Source organism: Leucoraja erinacea, chromosome 11, assembly GCF_028641065.1.
Source record: "Leucoraja erinacea ecotype New England chromosome 11, Leri_hhj_1, whole genome shotgun sequence".
NCBI classification, from domain to species: domain Eukaryota; kingdom Metazoa; phylum Chordata; class Chondrichthyes; order Rajiformes; family Rajidae; genus Leucoraja; species Leucoraja erinaceus.
In genome coordinates this window covers 15,670,083-15,693,908 of record NC_073387.1, presented here as the reverse complement: position 1 = coordinate 15,693,908, position 23,826 = coordinate 15,670,083, and the positions used below count along the sequence as shown (strand labels likewise).

Sequence of the window (23,826 nt, the reverse complement as noted above, 5' to 3'; positions counted from 1 at the left end):
ACCCGACGGATGATCGTCTCTGTATAGTAACTCACTTACTATTATATATGGAATATACAAGGAACATCAGAGGCAAAGAAATGGCACTTTTAATCAGCTACAAACAGCCACACAAAAAGTGACAGTCCAGACCATCTCAAGATGGCTAAAACAGGTCCTAATAAAGGCTGGAGTAGACACTAACATTTTTAAATCTCACTCCACCAGGGCTGCATCTACATCAGCAGCAATGCAGTTGGATGTTCCAATGGACCAAATCCTCAAGACAGCAGGATGGTCAACGGAGAGAACTTTCCAACGATTTTATAATAAACCAGTCATTGAACCTGAAACATTTGCAGAAACACTTTTACGTTCCGTAATATGATTTTAACCCATAAATAGGGGCTATGATTTGGTGTTAATAAAATTTTCGTTGTTTCAATATCGTATTGATATCTAATGATGTTAACACTATTCTCCCCATTATCAAGGCAGATGTGATGCATGGACTCGTTTCCACGGCATGAAATCACAGAGCTTTAAAATCTTCACGTAGTCACTCACGTGACTCCGAAGTAAAATAGTAAGGTTAAACAAGAACTTACCAGTTTGAAGTTTGATCGTTATTTTATGAGGAGTAACGTTGAGGGAAAACGTGCCCTCCGCTCCCACCCTTGATCATATACTCAACTGGTATCTCTTCTCTAATCTTATATGTTTAGTCATTACAGTTATCTGTGATTTCACACCGCTGCTTTGAAGAATGACACGCATGTGTCCTGGCGGGGGTTCTTCGCGTATTCCCTCAACGTTACTCCTCATAAAATAATGATCAAACTTCAAACTGGTAAGTTCTCATTTAATCTTACTATTCTCCCTGGAAGTGACAATGGCTATGATGTGTGACTTCCAAAGTATTGACAAACAACCCAACGGTTTGTTGTGTGTTCTTTCTGGTCTGCTTCCTGTGGCCAGAGCTATGAAGGAGGGCAGATTTGGGTTTAGGTCATCACTTTTCTGTCCTGTTTTGTCACTGTTGTAGGGAAACAAATAGTGATGTCCAATAATTAGTAAATAAGGATATGGTTGTGCTAATGTGATGACAGGGAACCGCAGACAAAGCCTAACACTTGAGACATGGAATGCAGCAGATAGATGGAATGTAGCAGATACGCGTCTCAGAAACTTAATTGATTACGTTATAGTGTACACCCATCATTGTAACAGGAAATTGGATCTACTATTAAAAAGTTAGACTTGTGGATATTCATTTATTTCTGTTTGTCAACTAATTTGTCTTTCTGACCTCCATTCTCTACAATTCCTCATTTTACTGTTTGTAAAGTTTCTGTGCAACACCTCATTTTATCATTAGTCAGGTTTCAGTAATTAAGACTGTGCTTTACTGTTAATCAAGTCTCAGTGCAAGACCTCATTTTGTTGTTCGTCAAGTTCATGCAATTAAGAACTAATTTTACAATCAAGTTTCTGAGTAATCTGGTCGTCTAAGAATATAAAAAAACATACCAAAGACATACTTGGAGATCAGCTTGACTAGTCTCCTGGTGCGCATTGGTTTTAATAAATCGGCCATTACTCAAACATCAACTCCACAAGCCCTTTCCATTTTGCTCCTGCAGTCGCTTATTCTTGATCTGATCAACTGGGGACACTTCCCCTTTTCAAGACGTCTCCTGGCCTCTTAATTATGGAGGGAAACTACTGAAATCATTGCTGGAGTGGTGATGGGATTTAAGATAGTCCACAAGGGTTCTTGAGTAAGGCAGAAAGTGCTGGAGTAACATAGCAAGTCAGATAGGATCTCACGCATATGAAGAGGTGACCCTACCAATGTTTTGGGTCAGGACCCGTCTTCAGACTAATTGAAGTGATAAGGTGGAGGAAGATGTGGTGGCATGAGAAAGCCTGGCAAATTATAGGTGGATACAGGTGTGGGGGAGGGTGTTGATTGGCAGAAGGGTGAACAAATGCCAGAGGTGAAAAGGACACAAAAAGGGATGTTGGATAAGGAGAGGAGTGACATTGAAAACCAGAGGGAGGAATATAGGTGGAAGGGGATAGGGGGGAAAAAGAAAGTAGGATGGGATAGTGGACACATGGGTGTGCACCTGGATGGGGGAAGGCGTAGGAAATGGAGGGGAAAGGAAAGCGTTACTTAAAATTAGAGATTTAATTGTTCATACAGTTATTTGTGGTGTCATGAGCTGCAGTCAGCCTGTGAATGCAGGGGATATATGTTTGAATATGCAAATGACAGAGCTGTGGAGCCTTCAATACTTTCTGAGACTTTAGTTGAGTTTAATTAAGTTGAGCTGAGTTGCGTTTAGAGATATAACATGGAAACAGGCCCGTCGGTCCACAAGTCCACCATAACCATTGATCACAGTAGTTCCATGTTATCCAATTTTTGCATCCATTCCCAACACACTGGGGGCAAGAAATAGAGGCCAATTGTCCTACAAACCCATACATGTTTGGGATGTGGGAGGAAACCAGAACACCCGGAGGAAACCCACACGGTTACAGGGAGAACATGTAAACTCCACACGGACCCATGTTTTAATAACAGTGAACAGTGCATGCGATCATATTAATAGCAAATTTGTAGGATCTTTCGCCTGGAATTGATTTTAAGATTGCAAGATAATCAATGTGACTTCGAATTTTGAAAAAGTTGCTGGAAATACTGTTAGGCCAGTTTAGGCTGTATCAGCAGAAATAGAAACAGAATTAATCTATACAAAGGATCACAGAGCTGAAATTTTATTTCTGCTCCTCTTTCAAAGATGTTGTTTGACCTAGAGAGTGCTTCAGTTATTTTCAGTTTTTATTTCAGATTTCCAACATTTCCAGCTCCTTGGATTTTGGTATAGATCATGCACCTTGGACAGCGGAGAAAGATATCAGGACATATACATTTCTCGCCCCAAAAAGATCCCTTTTAATGGCTGATATTATCTTCCATTGAATTGTGCAATTTTATTTATTCCATGTTATACAGGTCCACAACTGACTTTCTGGCACCTCTTTTATTCCGTCCAAATCGCTAGAGCACACTTGGAAACCTTCCCGGAAATCCTCTCAAAAATGTGGCACCTAGGCTGGGTGAGGCGGCCGATCTCATCATCATCAGGGCTTCTGCGGCTGATCAGTGGGTCTAATTTCCCCTCCTGCGGCCAGGGCTCTGGAACTTTGGCCTGGCCATAGCTGGCAGATCTGTTCCCATAGTCAACTTCCAAGGCCAATTGGGCGGGCTAGAATCTCGCCCCTCTGGCGGCCTATGCAGAACCTTCCGGTATTGTTTGACTCCTGTTGGGGATCGTGACCTCTGTTGGTCTGGCAAAATGGAAAATCCATAAAGGCTCTGGAACCAATTGTGCTGGAAAATCGGTAGTGGACTGTTTTTCAGATTATAGGCCCAGAATGGTGCTGATGTATCAAATGATAAAATTCATATTAAAAATCTAAAAATTATTTTCTTATTTCCAAAGTTACAGCTGAAGGGACTGAGGGAAACATCATTACCTTGACCTGCTCTGTGTCTCATGTCACTGAGTCAATGAAACTGGTGTGGATTAATGGCCATGACAGATATGTTGGAGAAAAGACTCTGACTGGGGATGAGAAATCAGTGAGGCTGACAATTCAGAAAACTGATGAAGACCAATGGGACTGGCAGTGTGGTGTGTTTTATCTAGACAGGCCTCAGCTATTCATCCCATTTTATCTGGAGCCCAGTGGTAAGTGACTTGGTAAGGTGCTTTTTTTTAAATTTAATTTAATTTTTATTAGAAGTACGGTAAATTACAATACTACAACACATATGTCTTAATACATTTTTTGTACCGCTTCATTTTTTGAGCTTTAAGAAAAAGTTAGAAGTAAAGAAAGTAAAGAAAGTGCGCAAGAGTCGTGAAGGTGCAGGAGAGTGTTGAGAAAGGAAAGCTCCTTAGAAAAGAAGTTAGAGAAGGAAGTAAAGAAAGAAAGTAGGCCCTAGAAAAGAAGGAAAAAGAGAGGAGAAACAATCGCTCTATTATAACATTAAACTCCGCAGAAAGGAGACTACCAACCAAGTCTGTTTTTGTTGTTTTGTTTTTTTTACCCCCCGTTGCCAGATCCTGGCACCTTTTATTTATTTATTTATTTATTTATTTTTAAAATTACTATTGCACCTTATGCTTGTAATAGTTCCAAAATCGTAGACCACGTCTTTTGGAAGTGGTCTGGTTTGCCTGCTAAGAGGAATCTCATCTCTTCCAGATGTAGTGTTTCAAACATATTTGATATCCACATTTTTATTGTTGGTGTAGGCGAATTTTTCCAGAATTTAAGTATGAGCTTTTTTCCTATTATTAGCCCGTAATTGAGTAAATTCTTCTGAAACACGTTTAGTTCAGGGTTACCTTCCGATATTCCAAAAATATTTGCTTTTTAACAGTATATTTCTGTGATTGTACATGGGTTGCGTTCCTAGAAAACCATCCATGTCATGATAGGGTGGCACTGTGGCGCAGTGGTAGAGTTGCTGCCTTTCAGCGTCAGAGAACCTGATTTGATCCTGACTACAGATGCTGTCTGTATGGAGTTTGTGTTTTTTCCCTGTGACTGCATGGGTTTTCTCTGGGTGCTCTGGTTCCTTCTCACATTCCAAAGCTTTGCGGTTTAAATGGCTTCTGTAAATTGTAAATGTCCTTGGTGTGTAGGATAATGGTAATGTACAGGGTGATTGGTATTCAGTGTGGATATGGTGGGCTGAAGGGCCTGCTTCCACGCTGTATCTCCAAAGTCTAAAGTGTTTGCATATTGAAAGATAATGGTCTTCTCGAGATGCAACATATTACAATGCAAACCATTGTGATATGGAAAAGCAATGACGCAACTGGGAAATAGTCCCAGAAGTCAACCAGACAGCATTGGAGGAGTTCCTTCTGTATTGGAATGGTTCAAGAGAGCAACTCATAAACAGCTTCACAAGGCCAATTATTATCGAGCATTGCCTCAGTTCTCCACAGTTGGAACATTTTGAACTATTTCTTCCACATTTTGTGTTTAGAAGATTATTTTTTCCACACATAAATTCCATAAGTGTGATTTTTTCACTCCATATCTCAAATGTTTTCGTAGTGGTTGTGAATGCGGTAAGTGCTAGTTTCCATTACCCTTGGAATCTCATCAGAATATTCCCGTTACTTCCTCCTGTGGATCCTATGTTAGAAACCCCCATCCATGGATGAAACCTGTGAATTATATTTTATTTAGTTCAAGAGCGCTTGGCTTACTTACAAAGTCACAATTTATTGCCCAATATTAACTTTTCTTATGAAGATATTGGTGAACTCTCTTCTTGAACCAATCCAATACATATAACGATGGAACTCCTCCAGTCCTTGGTTTCCTGTGGGATTTTAACCCTGTAACAAAAGGTACACTCTGCACTTCCAAATCAGAATGGGTATGACTTGGAGGGAATTTAGAACGTGTGGCGTACCCAGAGACTGATTCCCCATATATCAGTCCAAATCTCTTTTGCAAGTTGTAATTATATCTGCTTGTATCAGCTCCCTCCAGCAGCTAATTCCATATATGGACTACCATCTGAATGAAAAGGTTGGCCCTGAGGCCCCTATTGAATCTCTCCCCTCCCAGCTTAAGCTTATTACTTGATTTTGTATAGTTCAATAAAGTCACCCCTTAGTCTCCTACACTCCAGCCTATCCCAGCCTCTCACTATGTCAAGGCTACAATTCCCAGTAAGCTCCTAGTGAATCTTTTCAGCACCCTTTCCTTTTTAATGCAGAAAACAAATCAAAAGCCTGTCATTCTCTTTGAGATATCACACTTGGCAAAATATATATTGTTTTATTTAATGAGCTAAATGAATAGGATGGTATCTTGTAAAAGTTTAAATTTGAGAAATTCCATTCCATTATAAATCGTAATCATAATCATATTTTATTAGCCAAGTATGTTTTGCAACACATGAGGAATTTCATTATCCATACCAATAAAAAGCAGCAGAACACAAAAAATACATTTTAAAATAAAATCCACAGCAGTGACTCCTCCACATTCCTCACTGTGATGGAAGGTGAAAAAAAGTTTAATCACTTCCCTTCTTTGTTCTCCCACGGCCGGGGGCCTTGAGCCTTCCATTTACGGGATGATCTTGGCTCCTGTAGCCAGTGGTATTTGGGCCCTCGCGTCGGGGTGATCAAGTTCATGCATTGAGGGGATCTCAGCTCCAGCTGGCCCTGGGTCGGGGCTGGTCAAAACCTTCTGCGTCACTTGGAGCTCCCAATCTACAATCTCTACCCAAGACTGCAAGCTCGTCGATGATGAAATCCGCAGGCCGCAGTTGGAGCATCAATCGCAGGCAAGGGATCGGCTCCGATGGTAACTCCACGTCCCCGCGGTGGGCTCAAAGTCAGTCCCGAGCAAGGCCGCCAGCTCCATGATGTTAGGCTGCAGAGCGACCGGAGATACGATCCAGAAAACAATCGCATCTCTGGGAAGGGAAGAGATTGAAAAAAAGTTTCCCTCGACCCCCTCCCCACCCCCCACATAAAACAAACCAGATAACATTAAAGGGCCTGTCCCACTTTCACAACCTAATTCACAACCTTTTTTACTCATGGACATTTTTTATCATGTTGAAAAAAATTACAATTTTTCATCACGACCTACTTGATGCCACGAGTACCTACGACTAACATCACAACCTACCTACGACCTACCTTCGGCCTCCTATGACCTCGTGATGACCATGCTGTGTATGAGTCAAGGGCAAGCTCGGCAGAGGTCGTGGATTAGGTCATGAAAGTGGGACAGGCCCTCAACACATACTTTTAAAACACTAAAAATAACAAAAAAAAAGACAAAAAGACAGTCTGTTGGCGAGGCTGCAATCATGCGGCGCCCCCTATTGATGATAAACAGAGTTTCTGTGAGAAATGGACTGTCCCTTTTCCAGCTGGACAGTAGTGAACTCTGGTGTGAACGTGCTGTGTCACTTCTGTACATACCTGCAAATTTACCAGACAAATTCTCTATCGTACTAATAATTACAGAGTTGAATTGAGGTCCAATTTTACAACTTCTATTCGCTTTTCCTTGCAGGAAGCGGGAATTCCATTTACTTTTTCCACCAGGAAGGCAAATTTGTATTGAAAGGACCAGACAGTCCTGGATATGGCCCCATTGACTGGGAATGGAGGCCACACTCAGGGCAACAAACCACAAAGCGATTGGCCACTTTTCACAGAGAAGATCAGCGGTGGGCCATCAAATTGAGTGATGAGTACAATCAAATGCCAGGCATTTCCCAGAGGATGCATGCGGACTGGGGTACCCTTAATCTGAGGATCAGGAAGCCCACCTTTGAACTTGCGGGAATTTTCACCTGGACTCAGACACAGCCCGGAGGGAAAATCCTGATTCAGTGGGAACTATTTGGAATAAAAGGTAAGTCCAGAAATGAATGAAGAAACAACACAAATATTTCAAATATGTAGTTTCCTCCTTGTCCCAATTGTTAAGTTAGAAAACCCACCACAGAATAAATGGGTTGTATTGTGCTTGATCCAACTGACTGCCTGACCTCGCCTACCTCCTTGTCCCAAGGTTACATGAATAATTTGTGGCGCTGCAGTTCTTGACCAGCTTTGAGCTCCTGGTTTAACAATCAGAGATGCAGCTTGTGAGTAGTAACCAACTTTCTGCATGATGCATCCTGAGCCCACTTCCAACACCACCCTGACTCCCTTTTACAACCATTTGCTTACTGCATTCAACTGCCTCGGACGATCCAAGGATTTCTAAAAGATTTGAAGTCAGTTTAAGGCACTTGCAGTGCCAGAGACCTGTGTTCAATCCTGACCTCTGGTGCTGTCTGCGTGGAGTTTGCACATTCTCCCTACATTCTCTTGGGTTTCCACTGGGTGCTCCAGTTTCCTCCCACATCCCAAAGATGTACGGGTTTGCAGATTAATTAGCCTCTGTAAATTGACCCTAAAGTGCAGCGAGGGATGAGAAAGAGGGATAACAGAACTAGTGTGTTCAGGTGGTCGAAGGTCAAAGTGGACTCAGTGGGATGAAGGACCTGTTTTCATGCTACATTTTTCATTCATTTCAATCAAATAATTGTAGATTTTTAAAAATAGTTTCACAAGATACAAATAATGATTTTATTTAAAAACACGTTAAATGACAAGGTGATATAAAATATCAACATACTATGAAATATGGAAAAATAAAATAAAACCTTAGCCATGCCTGCCCTATAATAATGGTGGCCCACAATACAGATGGGTTGCACCATGCTGGATAGGTGAAACTGAGAGGTCGGGTATGAAACGTGTTGGGCCCTTAAATTCAGTGACAATTCACTGAAACCTCCTGGACCCAGACAAAGAGAGAGTGGGCAGTTCCACCTGCTATCAACAAAGCATATTTCACACCATTAGGTTGTAGATGCAGAGACCTGCAATGTGCTGACATTGCATTACCACCAGCTCATGGTTCTAGGTGGACCCATTGACTTCCACCCCACCTCTCATTAACAATCAGTCCCTATCACCCCTCATCAGTCTGAAGAAGGGTTTCAGCCCGAAACGTTGCCTATTCCCTTCGCGACGTAGGTGCTGCTGCACCCGCTGAGTTTCTCCAGCATTTTTGTCTACCCTCTCATTAACAAGGTCAGCCTGCAAAAAGTTATTTCATGAAAATATCGTAAGGTGGCTGCTTATTTTGAGTTATACAGATGGCCTGCAGTGGGACAATACACTTTTTTGTTAAGCATATACAGTTATAGTACATGCAATGCAAAGGACTAATGTCTTTCCTTCACTTGAGTACAAAACGAAAATCAGGATAGCTGTGGGGTGTGGCTGGTCTGAGAGCTCATGTGAGGTTTCAAGTCCCATGACATGAGGCAAGCTAATGACAGGGATGAGAAACATTGGTTTGCAGTGCCAAGCTCTTGATTACCCTACCCGAGGAAAAAGTCTCCTGATTTTATACACCTCTATAAGATTATCTCTCGGCCTCCAGATTTCCAAAGAATAAAGTCCTTGCCTGCCCAATCTCTGCAGGTAACTCAGGTCCTTGCAATGTCCTTGTAACTTGATGGGCCAGGATTTGTTGGCAAAGAGAATGGTGGGTGGGAATGGTGTGTAATCAGGTGAAGCAGAGTCCTGGCTGGCAGATTGGCATCCAGGAAGTTGGGGCAAGGTGCGCTGGTTGGGATGGGATGAGAGTCACTGGGTAGTGGTGGAGTTCACTCCAGAGGGTGTGGTAGATCCTGGTGGTGGAAAGCATGAGGGAGAGCTAGTGAATTATATTACATGAAGGGGGTTGATGAGAGGGTGGGGTTTCCAGCCCACGAGCCCACAGACTGGGACAAGCCTAAACTGTGAAGGTGCATGAGTGGCCGACAGACAATCCAGGGAAAAGTTGACTCAATTCCATGGAGGCGCAGGTAGGACATGAAGGGGGGAGTGGGACCGAGAGGGGACAGGTGGACTCAGGTCCTAACTTGATGGGAGATTTGTTGATGGGAATCAGGTGAAGCAGAGCACGGCTGCAGGGAGTTGGGGCAAGGTGCGCTGGTTGGGATGGGATGAGAGTCACTGGGTAGTGGTGGAGTTCACTCCGGAGGGTGTGGTAGATCCTGGTGGTGGAAAGCATGAGGGAGAGCTAGTGAATTATATTACATGAAGGGGGTTGATGAGAGGGTGGGGTTTCCAGCCCACGAGCCCACAGACTGGGACAAGCCTAAACTGTGAAGGTGCATGAGTGGCCGACAGACAATCCAGGGAAAAGTTGACTCAATTCCATGGAGGCGCAGGTAGACAAAATGAGGGATGGGACCGAGGGGACAGGTGGTCACTACCTGGAAATGTTGATGCCATCACTGAGCACGGCTGCTCATCATTCGGCCGACTGTCTGTTTGCAAGAAAAATATAATTCTGCCCATGGCAGTTCAGAAAGCTGGTGGGGAACTGAACCACATGCGTCTGTGTCCACAGTTGAGGCAGACTCACCGAGTCCTGTAATGGGCAGTGACATCACCCTCAGCTGTACCATCTCCAGACTCCCAGATACCGTCAGTCTTCACTGGAAACCAAGAGGCTCATCTCAGCAGAACACGAGGAACAACACTGATCAGATCCGTCTGAATAACACCATCTATCTGATGGTCCAACATGTTGGAGCTGGAAATCCCAACCTGTACACATGGGAAGCGCAGGAAAATGGCTCCATTGTTCTCACTGCAAACACGAATATTGAAGTGGATCAGGGTGAGTCCAAAGCTGCCTTGCAGCAGCTATTAAATAGTTCCAGAACATCTGTATCTCAGCATCTGTAGCAATCTAATTCTTTGTTCCCCCACCCTCTCTTGCAGATTTACATAACAAGATGTACACAGTTTATCGTTCAGTCACAGATCACAATAAACTCGACCTGATTTGTGAAGCTTCTGCTGAGTTAATTGAAACCAAATGGACTTGGAGATCACAACATTTCCAGAATCAAGTGAAGGAAATAGCTTCAACTCGCAGGTCTGAGCCGATCCATATCAAGAGGAGCTACTTTGAGGATCGACTGGAAATCATAAAGGGAAATTTAACCAGCAAGAATTTCAGTGTGAGGATTGTGCCTGTACAGTTTGAAGATGCTGGAGTTTATACATGTTCTTTGAGTTCATATGAATATGTGACCATTGAACTAATCACAGTTACAGGTTGGTCATAGAATGTTGCCACCACTTTCAATGATAAAGTAATTGTGATGCAGAATATGACTTCTGTGCAAAACTTTCCCAAATATTTAGGGTGGCACTGTTGTGCAGTGGTAGAGCTGCAGCCTCAGAGAGTTGGGTTCAATCCTGTGCTCAGGTGCTGTCTGTGTGGAGTTTGCATGTTCTCGCTGTGATCATGTGGGTTTCCTCCCAGTGTTTCAATTTAGTCCCACACCCCAAAGATGTGCTGGATTGTAGGTTAATTAGTCTCTGTAAATTGTCCCTGGTGTGTAGTGGTATAACTAGCGTGAACGGGTGATCAAATCAAAGGTATACCCATTTTATTGAGCACAAAATTTGCCCTAATATGATATCACAAGGCTGCATGTTGAATGATAATATTAATAATATGGCAACATTTTTGATTCCCACAGTTAGTAATGTGTTTGTCACAAAAGTAAATGTTTTAAATCCCATAGTCCATTAATGCCCTGAATCTGAAGCACAAGTACGAAGTGTGAGGACATGAGGAACTGCAGGCACTGGAATCATGAGCAAAGCATAAAGTGCTGGAGGCACTTGGTGGGTCTGGCAGCATCTGTGGGGGGAATGGACTGACAACATTACAAGTAGTATGAAAAAGGCTCCCACCTGAAACAGCATCTGTCCACTCCCTCCTCAGATGCTGCCTGACCTGCTGAGTGTGGGGGTTGGACTGTGGATGCCTGGTCTTCCTGGGGTGAGGGTTTGCTGCCAGGGATTTGGGTGGGAACAAGTTTAGAGATGTGATGGGATGGAAAAGGGGTTTCCTCACTAAGTAAACTATGGAAACCCACCTACACCTGGTTCACATCACTGATCTGACACATGATCAGATAGGGGCCCTTCAAGATGTACACAAGCTAAGCCAGTTGGAAACTTGCCCCAGCAGAACTGAGTTGTGCCCTCAATGACCCCCAACACCAATGAAAATCGATGAAACCCATATCTGAGATCCTCCGTGTGCTGATTCACGAGAGGAACCAGGAACACAAATTGTGCAGCTCATGATCCATGCTGTCTACCCATGATTTATATTCACAACTTCACTTTATTAACAATGGTTTATTAACACATGTCAACATGGCTTTAACCTAAACAATCTTTAAACATTAGTTTCGAGGTGACACTGGTAATTAATTTCATTCAAATCCTTTTATAACACGCCCAACATTTTATAGAACACATAAGTTCCAGCTTCATTTTTGAACTTGCTGATCTTGCCTCCTATATCAATTTGCAGGTCATTCATGTAGATTACATACAGCACATCATTGTAGGACTCATTAGTCACAGGCATCCAGGTGCAAAACAGCCTTCTATCATCATCTTCTGTCTCCTGTTGCCATATATGATGGACATGGCTGTTGGCTGTTTGCAAATAAACCTTCCCCTCCTCTGCCCCATCTTCACTGGTCCTCGGTGACATCACACAGAGGTCCAACCAGTGCCCATGTATTGATACACTAAGCCCTCTCTCCACTTTTCTCATCAAAGGCTTGATTATAGTGTGAGTGTCTGAAATTTCCATTGTATCTCCCATCTCTTCATTTATCTGGGAGTGGTATTGATATTGGTGTATTATTGTCACATGTACCAAGATACAGGGAAAAACGTTTGCTTGTGCGCTATCCAGGCAAATCATACCATGTCATCATGCTATACATGAGTGGTTGTAGTCAGTGGAATTTCCCAGTTAAGGTTAATTTGTCCCTAGAGGGGGAAAGAGTGTTGTGGCCAGCACCGTGAACAAGGACATTGGAGGCAGCGGCAGCGGCAGTTGATTGAGCAATGCTTTTGAAAAATGTAAAAGATTGAGAAAACTCAATTGTGCAACATAATTTTACATAATGTCAGTGGTATTTTTGACTTGGCCTTGCACATATCAGGTACTTAGAGAAAAATATATCAAGAGTATCAAGAGTATCAAGAGTATATTTAATTGTCATTTGGACCCCTGGAGGTCCAAATGAAATGCCGTTTCTACAGCCATACATTACACACAAATAGACCCCAGACACAACATAATTACATTTTACATAAACATCCATCACATAGCTGTGATGGAAGGCCAAATAAACTTATCTCTCCACTGCACTCTCTCCCCCCCGATGTCAGAGTCAAAGTCAAAGCCCCCGGCTGGCGATGGCGATTGTCCCGCGGCCATTAAAGCCACGCCGGGTGATGCGAGGTCGCACACCGGGTTCTTGATGTTGGAGCCCCCGGCGTGCGCTCGCAAAGTCCCGCATTCCAAGCCGCGCGGGGCAGTGGTGTCAGGCCCCGCTCCAGGAGCTCTTCGACCCCGCAACTCGGGCGGGAGAAGTCGCCGTTGCAGGAGCCCCGAAAAGCGGTCTCCCTCCAGGGATCCGCGGGCTCCCGGTGCCGCCGTCCGCAGACCCGCAGCAGCAGCCTCCGACCCAGCAGCAGCAGTGGCGGCAGCAGCAGCAGCAGCAGCAGCAGCAGCAGCAGCAGCAGCAGCGGCGGCAACGCTCCTCCACCGCTCCACCCGCTCCGGTCTCGGCCAGCTCCGCGACGGTGAGGTGAGTCGGCACCTGAGTCCCCGGCTTCTTCCTGTTGGAGGCCGCTCCTCGTTGCGGCCCCAACGACAGCTGAGACCCGACGAGAAAAGGTCGGGTCTCCAGTGCAGGGAGAGATTCAAAAGTTTTCCCTCCCACCCCACCCCCACTCCCCCACACACACACCCCAACATAAAATAACAAAAACTACATAAAAACACAGACAAAAAATAATAAAAACGCGGACAGGCTGCAGAGGCCGCTGCTGACCAGAGTCGCGCCGCCTACCGGATTCTATAACAGTACACTTGGGTAGAAACTATGGCCGTTGATTAAAATCACAATTATTTTCTTGCTTAAACAGTCACAGCTGAGCCGTCTGATGCAGTGACTGAGGGAGACACCGTTACCCTGACCTGCTCTGTGTCTCACGTCACCAAATCAATGAGACTGGTTTGGATCAGTGATGATGACAAAATTGTGGAAGAGGAAACATTTAAGGAGCAACATGAAGGGAAATCTTTACAGCTGATTATTCCAAAAGCCGATGGAGCCAGAAGGAAGTGGAAATGTATTGTGTTTCATCAAAATGCACCAAAGACTTTAATTCCGTATTATCTGCAGGTGAAGAGTAAGTGTCTCAGCTTTGTGACCACCTCAGATTTTTTAAAATTCTAATGTCCTGCATCATTTCACGTTCAACTGCAATTCTTTCATTTCAGCCAATATAGTCACATGTCAACACATTAAATCTTCTCTTGGTCATTGTTGTAAGTCAATGTCATCTCTGACAATGATGAAATAATGAAAGCATTGCTTAGATACTGGATTGCATCCTTTTTGTAATGTGTGTTGCATATGAAGTCACATTATTTTCCATTTTAATATCAAATGAAAATTATTAAGTATACATTTGCATTTGGGCAGCAGAGCGGCATGGCTGATAGAGTTGCTACCTCACAAATCCAGAGACTTGAAATAGATACTGACCTCTGGTGCTGTCTGTGTGGAATTTACACATTCTCCCTGTGACCATATCAGTGTCCTCCCAGTTCTCTTATTTATTCCCACTTCTTCAGATCTACTCCAGCACGTTGTGCCTATATTTGCTCTAGGTTGGTGTTATTACTCCTTACTCCTGGAGAACAGCAGTCTCCCCCAGGCTGAGGGCAACAGGGCTCTGACTGCAGTCCGCTGATAGTCCACTGAGGAATGAAGACTTTGGATGTCCACTGCCTGTGCCTCAGTGCCAGTACAACGCTGCTCCTGCAGCTGCTGCACCAAGGGAGAGGCCACCCCACACACCCTCTCCCACTGTGGTGTCCCCAGCCCTTGGATTGGAAACCTGTGGTCATGGCTCTGCAGAAAGCCATGTGAGAGGTTGATACTCCTCAAGATGTAACACTCCTCAACAGGTCATTCAGGAGCCTGTACACTCTCCATTCACAGTTTTCATTAAAGGCTTTGGAGCTCATACTCCAAGGGTCTGGCATAGTCACTTCCCTGTTCATTCCCAAACCCTACCATCTTCTGCTGTTAGATGGACACAAAGTGCTGGTGTACCTCAGCGGGTCAGGTAACATCTTTGCAGACAAAACGATGGGTGACATTTCAGATTGGAACCCTTCTTCAGATCTTTTTCTTCAGAGATGCTGCTTGATCTACTGAGTTGCTCCAACACTTGTGTCCATCAGCTGCTGTTGTCATGTAATGGTGATCTTTAAGCGCTGTAGCCCTTAATGCTAATTGGTGCTTGAATAGATCACCAGGTTTGCAGTACTGAAGCACTCATTAACACCACTAAAAGTAAAGAAGGGTCATGTGCGTGAAACCAATAAAGACATTTTCACGAGGATATTAATGAAATTGTGAATTGCAGGTGCACTAACACCATTGGGAGCTAGTTAAATGCACAGTACAGTTTTCGTAATTAAAAGTCAAAAATCTGCACATTTTAGAAATCTGAAATACGAACAGAAGATGGTGAAACCACACAGCATGTCAGGCAGCATCTGTGGAAAGAGAAGTTAAAGTTTCAGGTCAATTACACTTCCTTAGAAGTGTCTCGGCTCAACACATTGCCTATCAATGTTCTCCAGAGATGCTGCCTAACCCGCTGAGTTACTCCAGCACTTTGTGTCTTTTTTGTAAAGCAGCATCTGCAGTTGCTTGTGCCTACGCTTCCTTAAAACTTGTAAAAGGTTAATTGATCTGAAACTTTTTCTCATTTTTTTCTTTGCAATGGGTGCTGCTTGATCTGATGACTGTTCCCAGCATTTGTGGTTTTCATGCTCCTGCCTACAGAGGTTTGAAATTCCAGGCTATTAGCCACTCTGTTGTCAGCAGTTCTAATGCAGCTATTATTTCAGTGTAAACCCGGACTATGACTGGCATTTGCCCATTGTACAGTGGGAAGCATCACTGCCAAATTGGATCCTTCACCAACCAGCCATCCACACACATCATCTGCCTGAGGAGAGGCACTTACTTGACACCAAGAATTAGACCTTTGTATGATTGATGTCTTGATGCTAATGGATGAGCACAGAAGGAAGTTGTGACTCTCTGATCTTCCTGAGTGAGGTTCGTTAAACTGGATCAAGGATTAAATCCAGGACCTCTGGTCTCTGCAGGCTAATTGTAAACTAGTCAGTGTTATTGGTGAGTCAGCATTTTGGAATGATGCCAATTTAATCTACAAATGTGAAACCTGTGCTTTTTGTTTTGACAGAGAAATATACTTTTAATCACTACCCTGTTGTAATTACTGGGATTGTGGCTCTTCTCCTCATCATCGTCCTGGTAGTGGTGCTGTGTCTAAGAAAGTGTAAGCTTACAGGTAAATTACTTGAAGAAATACCTAATGCAGCACATGATTCGAAAAACTATCAATAGCAATTTTATTTTCATTGATTAGATAGTACATTGTTACATGCAATGGGTATTGTTCTGGCTACTTATTTTGTCATGAGGAAACTGGTGAAAGACTTCCGAGACATAACAGCAGAATTAGGCCATTTGGCCCATCGAGTCTGCTTTGTCATTCGATCATAGCTGATCTATTTTTCCCTCTCAACCCCATTCTCCTGCCTTTTCCCCGTAACCTTGGATGCCCCTACTAATCAAGCACCTATCAATCTCCACTTTTCTGCTGTGGTCTTACCATGGGATAACTGTGTAGCCATCCCGTTGAGTAAACAAATACCAATTGAATGTGCCTGTGCTCATCAGTTCGTTGGGGTATTCACAGACATTTTTAACCTTTCCCTAGCACACTCCTCCGTGCCAGCGTGCCTGAAAACCACCACTATCAACCCGGTGCCCAAGCAGACAAACATCAACTCCCTCAATGACTGCAGGCCTGTTGCTCTTACATCTGTAGTCTCCAAATGCTTTGAAAGGCTGGTCCTAGGTCACCTTAAATTATCTCTCCCCCCCCCTCACTCGACCCACACCAGTATGCATATAGGGCTAATAGATCTACAGAGGATGTCATAAACACTGTCCTCCATGCTGCACTACAACACCTAGAGGAGAAGGGGTCATATGTCAGGATGCCTTTTGTTGATTACAGCTCAGCTTTTAATACAATCATACCCAGCAAGCTGATCACAGAAATGCTAGACCTTGGCCTCAGCAGTCAACTGTGTCGGTGGATATTAGACTTTCTCAGTGAACACCCACAGACGGTGAGACTTGGACCCTACACCTCGACATCCCTGACCCTCAGCACAGGAGCACCGCAGGGCTGTGTGCTCAGTCCGCTCCTCTACGCCCTATACACACATGACTGCTTGCCCCATCACCCCGCAAATAGGATTATAAAATTTGCGGACGATACAACCGTGGTGGGGCTCATCTCAAATGGGAACGAGGTCACCTATAGAGAGGAGGTGCACAGACTTTCTGAGTGGTGTGCTCACAACAATCTCTCTCTGAACATTAAAAAGACAAAGGAGATCATCACTGATTTCAGGCGACATAGAGCGGAGCTCAGGCGACTGGAGATGGGGGGTGAGGAGGTGGAGAGGGTGCCTAGTTTTAAATTTCTGGGGATCAACATCAGTGAGGATCTTAAATGGTCTGTGAACTCTGCTGTAGATGTAAGAAAGGCGCAACAGAGACTTTACTTCCTCAGAACACTGAGAAAGGCCCATCTGTCTGCTAAACTGCTGGAGTGTTTCTACCGCTGTTCGGTAGAAAGCATACTGACTTACTGCATAACTGCCTGGTTTGGGAAATGTTCAGCAGCTGACAGAGCAGCTCTCCAGAGGGTGATAAACACTGCCCAAGGGTATCATTGGACTCCCCCTGCCCCCTCTGGAGGACATTTACCACTCCAGATGCCGCAGCAGGACCTGTAATATCGTGAAAGACATTACACATCCTTGTCACCACCTTTTCACATTGCTGCCCTCAGGAAAAAGGTACAGGTCACTAAAGTCAGGTCGCTAAAGTCACGCACTGCCAGACTCAAGAACAGAGAGTGTTAATTTATGTAAATGTGAATCCATGGGTGGGTTTGGGGAGGGAGGGAGTGTAAAAAGCGTGATATGTGAATGTTTGAAGTTCTTTTAAATGGAGAGACACAGTAATCTCATTGTATGTGACACATGCAATGACAATAAAGAATTCTGATTCTGATTCTGATTCTGAGGTGCTTGTTGATACCCATTTGATGATGTGGTGCAAGAATTATGGTCACAAATCTGCCCACAACAAGCCCTTGTGATCCGAGTGATGAATATTTACCAGGGCACATGGAGTATCTCCACTGCTCTTTTGTAATTGGTTCCATAGAAACTCTTGTAACCAATTCAGGAGACAGAAGGGAGTTGCTTCAACAACTGATCATGGTGATGTCTGATTAGGTGACACCTCCAATGCTGCAGCAATCTCACAACACGCCAATGATGTGCTTATGTTTTCTCCAACCTACAGGGTAGCATCTGAAAATTTCCTTGTTGCTTCACGTGTAGGTGATTGGACAGATGATATAAACAGAAAATAATTTCATCAGGAGAATAACCATCAACAACGCAACATAGACATGTCCACAGGTTTACGAACCTGTGGTTCGTAAACAAACCATTACACTCATACCAGTTTCCTTCATTTTAGAGAAGAAGTGCCTCTGATTATTGTGTATCCATTGATGATAATGCTTTCATAATATCTCAGTTAGATTCAACTATGCTACTCATGGTATGGAAATCTAACACAACATTCCACACAAGCTCAGTCTCCCATTGCTTACAGATACGTATTCCTAAAATCTTGCAAGGGAGAAACGTAACATATCATGTCCTGTGTGAAGAAAAGGCGATTGAGTTCACCATTAAATGAAATCATACCTTGAACTAATTTGGAATGCTGAACCTATTGGCGAGACCATCAATTATTGCCCACGCCCAGCAATGCTAATGAGTGCCGCAACAGATCAATCCAGAAGAAAGGCAACAAACAATTAGGTTAATGTGGAGCCAGATTGGCTAAGGTTGTTCTTCCTTCCTGGAAGGATATCAGTAAACCAGTTGAATTTTTCACCAAACTGATCGTTTGGCCATTACTGATGCCAACTTCTACATCAGAATACAAGTACCTCACATTTTATAGGGGCGTTATGTTTTTGAAAAGCAAAATGCATAAATTAAACATATAAACTTAAACATTTAAACAGGCATACATTTGAGTGTGCTATTTCAAAAATACACTACTCAAACTAAGAATTGGTATTTATTAAACAACTGCATTATTTCAAAATTGCATAAATCAAACATGCGTAAAATGCAAGGTGCCGGTGTATTTTCAAAGCTAAACCCAAAATTGCTATGTGTGATTGGAACTTGCACTTTCTGGATTATGAGACCATGCCTCAGATAATCTGTTTCATGTCCATTTAGCCATGACCATGGCATAATCCCTTAACCAAAAAGGTTATATGCTCATAATGTGGAATGAGGTTGAATTTAAGAAAATATTATTTACTTGAAGATAGTTGAATGACAAACATATCACATTTAAAAAAATCTTATCACTGCAAAAACATGCATAGTCATAATTGTTGTTATATTGGAAAGGATTTCAGATAGTTGGTAATCAGAGTTTGTGTTGTTCAATTAACTATATTAAAAGGAAAGCTAAGTACATTCTGTTTGGGCAGGTTTGGCGAATCAAAGTCAGAAACCTCCACAATCAAACAGAAACATAGAAGATGAATTTCACCTTTATTCAAATACCAATGAAATCCATCAAACTCAAGGTAATATTGTAATAAGATGTATTAAATGGATTTTGCAAGCATTGTTTTCGATTTTCTCAAGCTATTCCGTCTCCCCTTTCGATTAACTGCTGTGTATTTATCCTGTTACAACTCAGCTGTAAACAGCAAAAGACATTTGTTGATCTTTAAACGCTTTTTTTTTTCCATTTGTAATGATCATTCTTCATCACAGACATGTGACTGAAAATATTTCCAATGTTTAAAATGCAGGATGGTCCTAAAACACAATATTCAAAAAGCCCAATTTCAGAAACCTATTCAAAGACAAGAGGGAATGTACCATCCATATCTTAAGCCAAGGGTCATCTACCCACTGGCCCCTCCTGCACGTCACTGCCCACTGATCATAAAGGCTCATGATGAGTATACATGGATCAATCCTTAATTTAAATGTATGGTTATTTGCAAGTGGCAGACTTGTCAGTTGGCAATCAATCAAACAGTCCAGTTAGCCATTGCTGTTCCAACATCATTCCTGCTAGGATCCCTTTCCAGTCTACCTTGGCCAGCTCCCCTCTCATGCCTTCATAGTCCCCTTTGTTCAACTGCATCACTGACACTTCCGATTTAATGTTCTCCTTCTCAAATTGCTGATTAAAACTAATCATATTATGATCATTACCTCCAAGCGGTTCCTTTACCTCAAGTTCTCTTATCATATCTGGTTCCTTGGACAACACTAAATCCAGAATTGCCTTTTCTCTGGTCGGCTCCATTACAAGTGGCTCTAAGAATCTATCTCGGAGTTAACCAGGAGTTGGGCTAGCCATTTCCTCATTGCTGTCACAAGGCGGTTCTGACCATCTTTTGATGTTGCCCGTACATCAGCCTGGGCATTCCTACAAAAGTTCCAGTTACTGGTGCCTGGCATTTGGTAAAGTGTCAGATAATAAAGGTTCTACAGCAGCTCTTAATAGACTAAAGCCAGAAAGAAACATTGCACTGTTGAGTCAAGTCGAAATTACACATTGCAAAACTTGTTGAGGTTTATTCATTAATTAACTGGAAACGTGGATTGAAACTTAAAATATTATAAAAGGACTGGACAAGCTAGATGCAGGAAAAATGTCCCCAATGTTGGGCAAGTCCAGAATCAGGGGCCACAGTCTTAGAATAAAGGGGAGGTCATTTACGACTGAGGTGAGAAAAAACCTTTTCACCCAGAGAGTTGTGAATTTATGGAATTCCCTGCCACAGAGGGCAGTGGAGGCCAAGTCACTGGATGGATTTAAGAGAGAGTTAGATAGAGCTCTAGGGGCTAGTGGAGTCAAGAGATATGGGGAAAAGGTAGGGACGGGTTATTGATAGGGGATGATCAGCCATGATCACAATGAATGGCGGTGCTGGCCCGAAGGGCCGAATGGCCTCCTCCTGCACCTATTTTCTATGTTTCTATTATAATCCCACCACTGAATCTCCAACAGATAGCCTTAAAAAAAATGATTAGAGCCAGATTGGTGGATTTACTGCCAAATAGCTTATTCATTGATTGTGAATTCGTTATTAACAACTTGTAATCACAACTAAATCCACTAATTGCATAGTATTTAGACAATAACTAGATTAAGTGAGACCCGTTGGGTCCCTGTCACACAGGAGGCTTGGTCCGCGAACGCAATATTCCACCACTCACCCATAGCCCTCAACTACAGAGGTGCAGCTCTTTTCCCCTCATCCCCCAGTACACCCTCCCCCACCTTTTCACCCTCCCTCTTCTTTACCCTCTCCTCCTCCCCTCCCCAATCCCTCCTTCACCTCTCTCTCCCTCTCCTTTTCCCTAGTCTCAGTCACTCCCTCCCTCCTTCCATAACTTCTCTCCCCTCCATACCCCCCTTCTATCCCTCTATCCCCCACTCCTCACCTCCCCTTATCCCCCCCACTATCCCACCACACCTCCCCCACTTCCCCCTCCTCCCCCTCTATTCCCCACTCTCTACCTCCACCACTGCCCCTTCCTCTTCCTCTATTCCCCTCCTCCCCACTCTCCCTCCGCACCCTCTTCTTTTCCCTCTCCTCCTACCCTCCCCAATCCCTCCCTCACCTCTCCTTTCCCCTACCCTCAGTCACTCCCTCCCTTCCTCCATAACTCCTCACCTCTTCCTCGCCGCTTCTGGTCCTTCCGCCGGCCACCCAAAGCGTCGCTCAGATCCAGTAAATATGCGATGGCGCAGGAAAGGGCGACCGTCCCGGTGAGTGACAGGAGAAGAGACCAATCCATGCAGTGCTGACTAGCAGGAGAGGAAATCGATCTGCGTACGTGCGGTTTTTACAATTTTTAAATCTTGCTAACTTTTACAATATACTACCGATCAGAACAAAACTTGTTGCACTCGCAGCACAGGAGAATGGTGAGTGAGCTGGTGAAAAATTGTAGGGCTATCCTGATTATCTTTGATCTCAATAGGAAAAGGACACTTTTTTGTAAAATTGGCTGATGAAGCCTTTATAGAACAAAGCCCTTTAAAATGCTGAAGCAGAAAAATATTTATTTTCCAGGTAGTAACAAGAAACTCATACCTGAGACCAGTCATAAAGCTGAATATATGGCTGTGAACAGGAAGTCAAAGAAAGAAGGTAAATGGATGAATCGTATTCTATATCCCTATCTCCATATGTATTGTCAAACAAAATGCTGTCAGGTTTCGTAGAGACAATTTGATTTTAATTATTTGGCCTGGAGGTCCTAAAGATCAGTAAAGGTTAATTTTGTGTGTTTCACATCCTTTCGTAAAATATAATTTGCAATGGTGATCCATAATACAACCCTCTGTTTCAGGTGAGTTTAATCATTCTGTACTTCATTTTACAATTAAAATGTGTGTTTTGCAGTAATGAAATATAGAGGGGACATATTTACATTACCAATCACTCCAACGGTACTCTCTGGTGCTTAGTGTAACCTCAGATCCTACATCTAATATAGATACCATTTTCAATGATAGTCTCATTGTCACAGAAATTGTATGATCAAGCACCATACATTGAGAAAGCATAGCCTACTAATAACAGATTATGCATGTTTTAATCCCATTGATTTGTTGTATGTCCCAATGGACAGTATAATTGACAGTTGCATAGTTAATCCAAAACATTCACCCACTCAAATGATGATCCACTACCATTCAAACATACTTCACCAGCATGTAAATGCTTCTAAAACCACTTGAGAAGGATTACACTAAAGATTATTTCTGGTATGATCACCCCCTATTAGACAGTATTGCTTTTGCCAGAACTGAGCACACTCTTCTGACCCAATTAATGGTTCAATTAGAAATATATATATTTTCCAGGAGTTATGAAGACACCATATCCTGAGACAGATGACTTTGCCGAATATTCAAATGTCAATAGGAAGCCAACACAAGGTAAGAATATTTCTGTGGAGGGATGATTAGTCATAGAAAGTCAAATTTCAGCAAGTGAAAAGTTTACTTCAAGTTAAATGCTTTGGTTTGAAATATCTGCAAATACATAATGAAAAACGGAGACACTAATCCTCAAATTGCTGCATGTAAAACGGGGCTCGCTTGAGTATCCCTATGAGTTCTGGAATATTCTTCTGCGCATATGCACTGTGTGGCATGTGTAAGAATTTGCCTTTTGTGTGATTTTGAGATTATGTGCAGCACCACAAATTAAGTAAAGTCACAGTGCACTGGCTCCTCTGCTGCAGAATCTTGATTTATTAGCTCTCTTGGTCCTATTGAGCTTTCATAATACTCAAGGCTATGTACCACCCTCTAATTTAACATAAGCTATCTGTTCAGACTGCACATTGTTGTCGCTTTGTGGGAACGTACACACTGTGACTTACCCCCGTGCTAGGATCCAGGAACTTGGTCTGAACCTCTGGCCTTTGCTGACACTCAAGGTGTAGAGGCTCCCTGTGAATGTTGGTGTTATGCTGGCTGCAATGAGCTGTTCGTCTCCTATGCACTGAGATATGAGGAGCTCAAACCTGCCCTCTGGCATAACAGCAGTGTTGACAACTACCCGGATTCCATGATGTCTCGTCACCACCTGTTGGATGTGGTGGAAGGTTTTGCTTCCCCTTCTCTAATGGTAACCGTTGAGCTTGTTAAAGGGGAGAGATCTCTGGGCTGTGGAGAGCTGTGCAACCATACAATGAGAGGGAGAGATAACAGTTTACATCATGTCCAGCAGGAGGCGATGAGAGAGAGAGAGAGAGAGAGAGAGAGAGGAACAGAAAGATCTGAGCAGTTACTGAGCACACGTAGCCATG

The 23,826-nt window shown here is 43.3% G+C and overlaps 1 protein-coding gene across 1 annotated transcript in view; it reads left to right on the top strand.

Moving 5' to 3' along the window:
* LOC129701492 (uncharacterized) overlaps positions 1-23,826 on the top strand; it is a 47,721-nt gene that overhangs the window by 18,265 nt on the left and 5,630 nt on the right. Inside the window, exons 6-14 of the mRNA XM_055642716.1 lie at positions 3,495-3,743; positions 7,120-7,464; positions 10,030-10,302; positions 10,407-10,745; positions 13,662-13,928; positions 16,029-16,136; positions 19,461-19,559; positions 22,077-22,154; positions 22,874-22,948. Of these exons, the coding sequence (XP_055498691.1) occupies positions 3,495-3,743; positions 7,120-7,464; positions 10,030-10,302; positions 10,407-10,745; positions 13,662-13,928; positions 16,029-16,136; positions 19,461-19,559; positions 22,077-22,154; positions 22,874-22,948 (1,833 nt within the window). The remainder of the gene's footprint in view (positions 1-3,494; positions 3,744-7,119; positions 7,465-10,029; positions 10,303-10,406; positions 10,746-13,661; positions 13,929-16,028; positions 16,137-19,460; positions 19,560-22,076; positions 22,155-22,873; positions 22,949-23,826) is intronic.